We start from the raw sequence: 1,137 nt of genomic DNA, 5'->3' as shown, positions 1-1,137 counted from the left end.
TGAAGTAGAGGATTATTTTGAGTTGGTTCTGGAGAGTCTGTGTGACAATTGATTATGTAATAAGCCAAAAAACATTTGGAATATGGATGAAGCTGGATTGGAAATAAATAATAAGTCTGGGAAGGTTATTATCCAGAAAAGTACACGAAATGTATACTCCACAACGTCAGCTAAGAGAGGAGAACATGTGACACTGGTAGCTTGTTGTAATACACAACGAGAATTCTCGCCACCAATTGTCATCATGAAAGGCAAGAAGAAAAATCAGGATTGGGAAGAAAGTTCACCTCCAGAATCTCACATCTATATGTCTCCAAAATCATCGTACATCAACAGTGAATTGTTCATACGATGGCTGGAACAGACATTTTTCCCAAATTTGACAGGCCCAAAGAATTTGCTGATTCTTGATGGACATGGTTCGCACATGCAGTACGCAGCCCTTGAATTATGTCGTCAGCATGACGTAACAGTGGTATGTTTGCCAAGTCACATGACTCATAAGCTGCAACCCCTGGACGTCTCTTTCTTTGGCACCTTCAAGGCTAAATTCAAAGATGCCTGCAACAAAGGGTTTAAGACCCACCAAGGACAACGACTGACTCGATATCAAATGGGAGGAATCATCAAGAGAGCTTGGGATCAAACAGCTATACCAAGTACAGCATCAGCAGGCTTCAGAGCTACTGGGATATTTCCTTTCAATTCAGATATCATCCCATCGAGTGATTTTACAATTGCTGACAATATGGAATGAGAAGAACCTGTGAGTTCACAACTGCCTTCATCCAGGTAAGGATAAAATAAACGTTTGTTTAATTATGACCTAGATAAATAACATTTTCTTCTCCAATAAATTTTAATGTGACAATTCTCCAATTTTTGTTTTCGATCCAACTTTTGTCTGTTCCTTTTTCTCTTTCCTAAGCTTTTTCCATTCTGAGAGAATTGCCAGAGATATATTCTACGGAGATTTGCGTAGTTACAAACAAATTTCATAAAATTTATCCTTGAAATCATTCCAAGATGACAATTTTTTTCTGCAGGAACCAAGCTACAGCCTCATCAAGCGTTGAAAGTGAGAACATTGACAGTGATATTCGTGATTGGGTAGACTCAACGCATTCTCAAAATCCT

The 1,137-nt window shown here is 38.6% G+C and overlaps 1 protein-coding gene across 1 annotated transcript; it reads left to right on the top strand.

The window, feature by feature from the left end:
- Positions 1-244: 244 nt before the first annotated feature.
- LOC107041532 lies at positions 245-757 on the top strand. Its single transcript, XM_015262128.1, has one exon. It carries the CDS (start codon positions 245-247, stop codon positions 755-757), a length of 513 nt encoding a protein of 170 aa, XP_015117614.1.
- Positions 758-1,137: the final 380 nt, after the last annotated feature.

This window comes from Diachasma alloeum, unplaced genomic scaffold (genome assembly GCF_001412515.2).
Source record: "Diachasma alloeum isolate Michigan unplaced genomic scaffold, Dall2.0 Dall_scaffold_00367, whole genome shotgun sequence".
In the NCBI taxonomy this organism is placed as follows: domain Eukaryota; kingdom Metazoa; phylum Arthropoda; class Insecta; order Hymenoptera; family Braconidae; genus Diachasma; species Diachasma alloeum.
The sequence above is the reverse complement of the archived record's forward strand: the minus strand, read 5'-3'. Positions and strand labels throughout refer to the sequence as shown.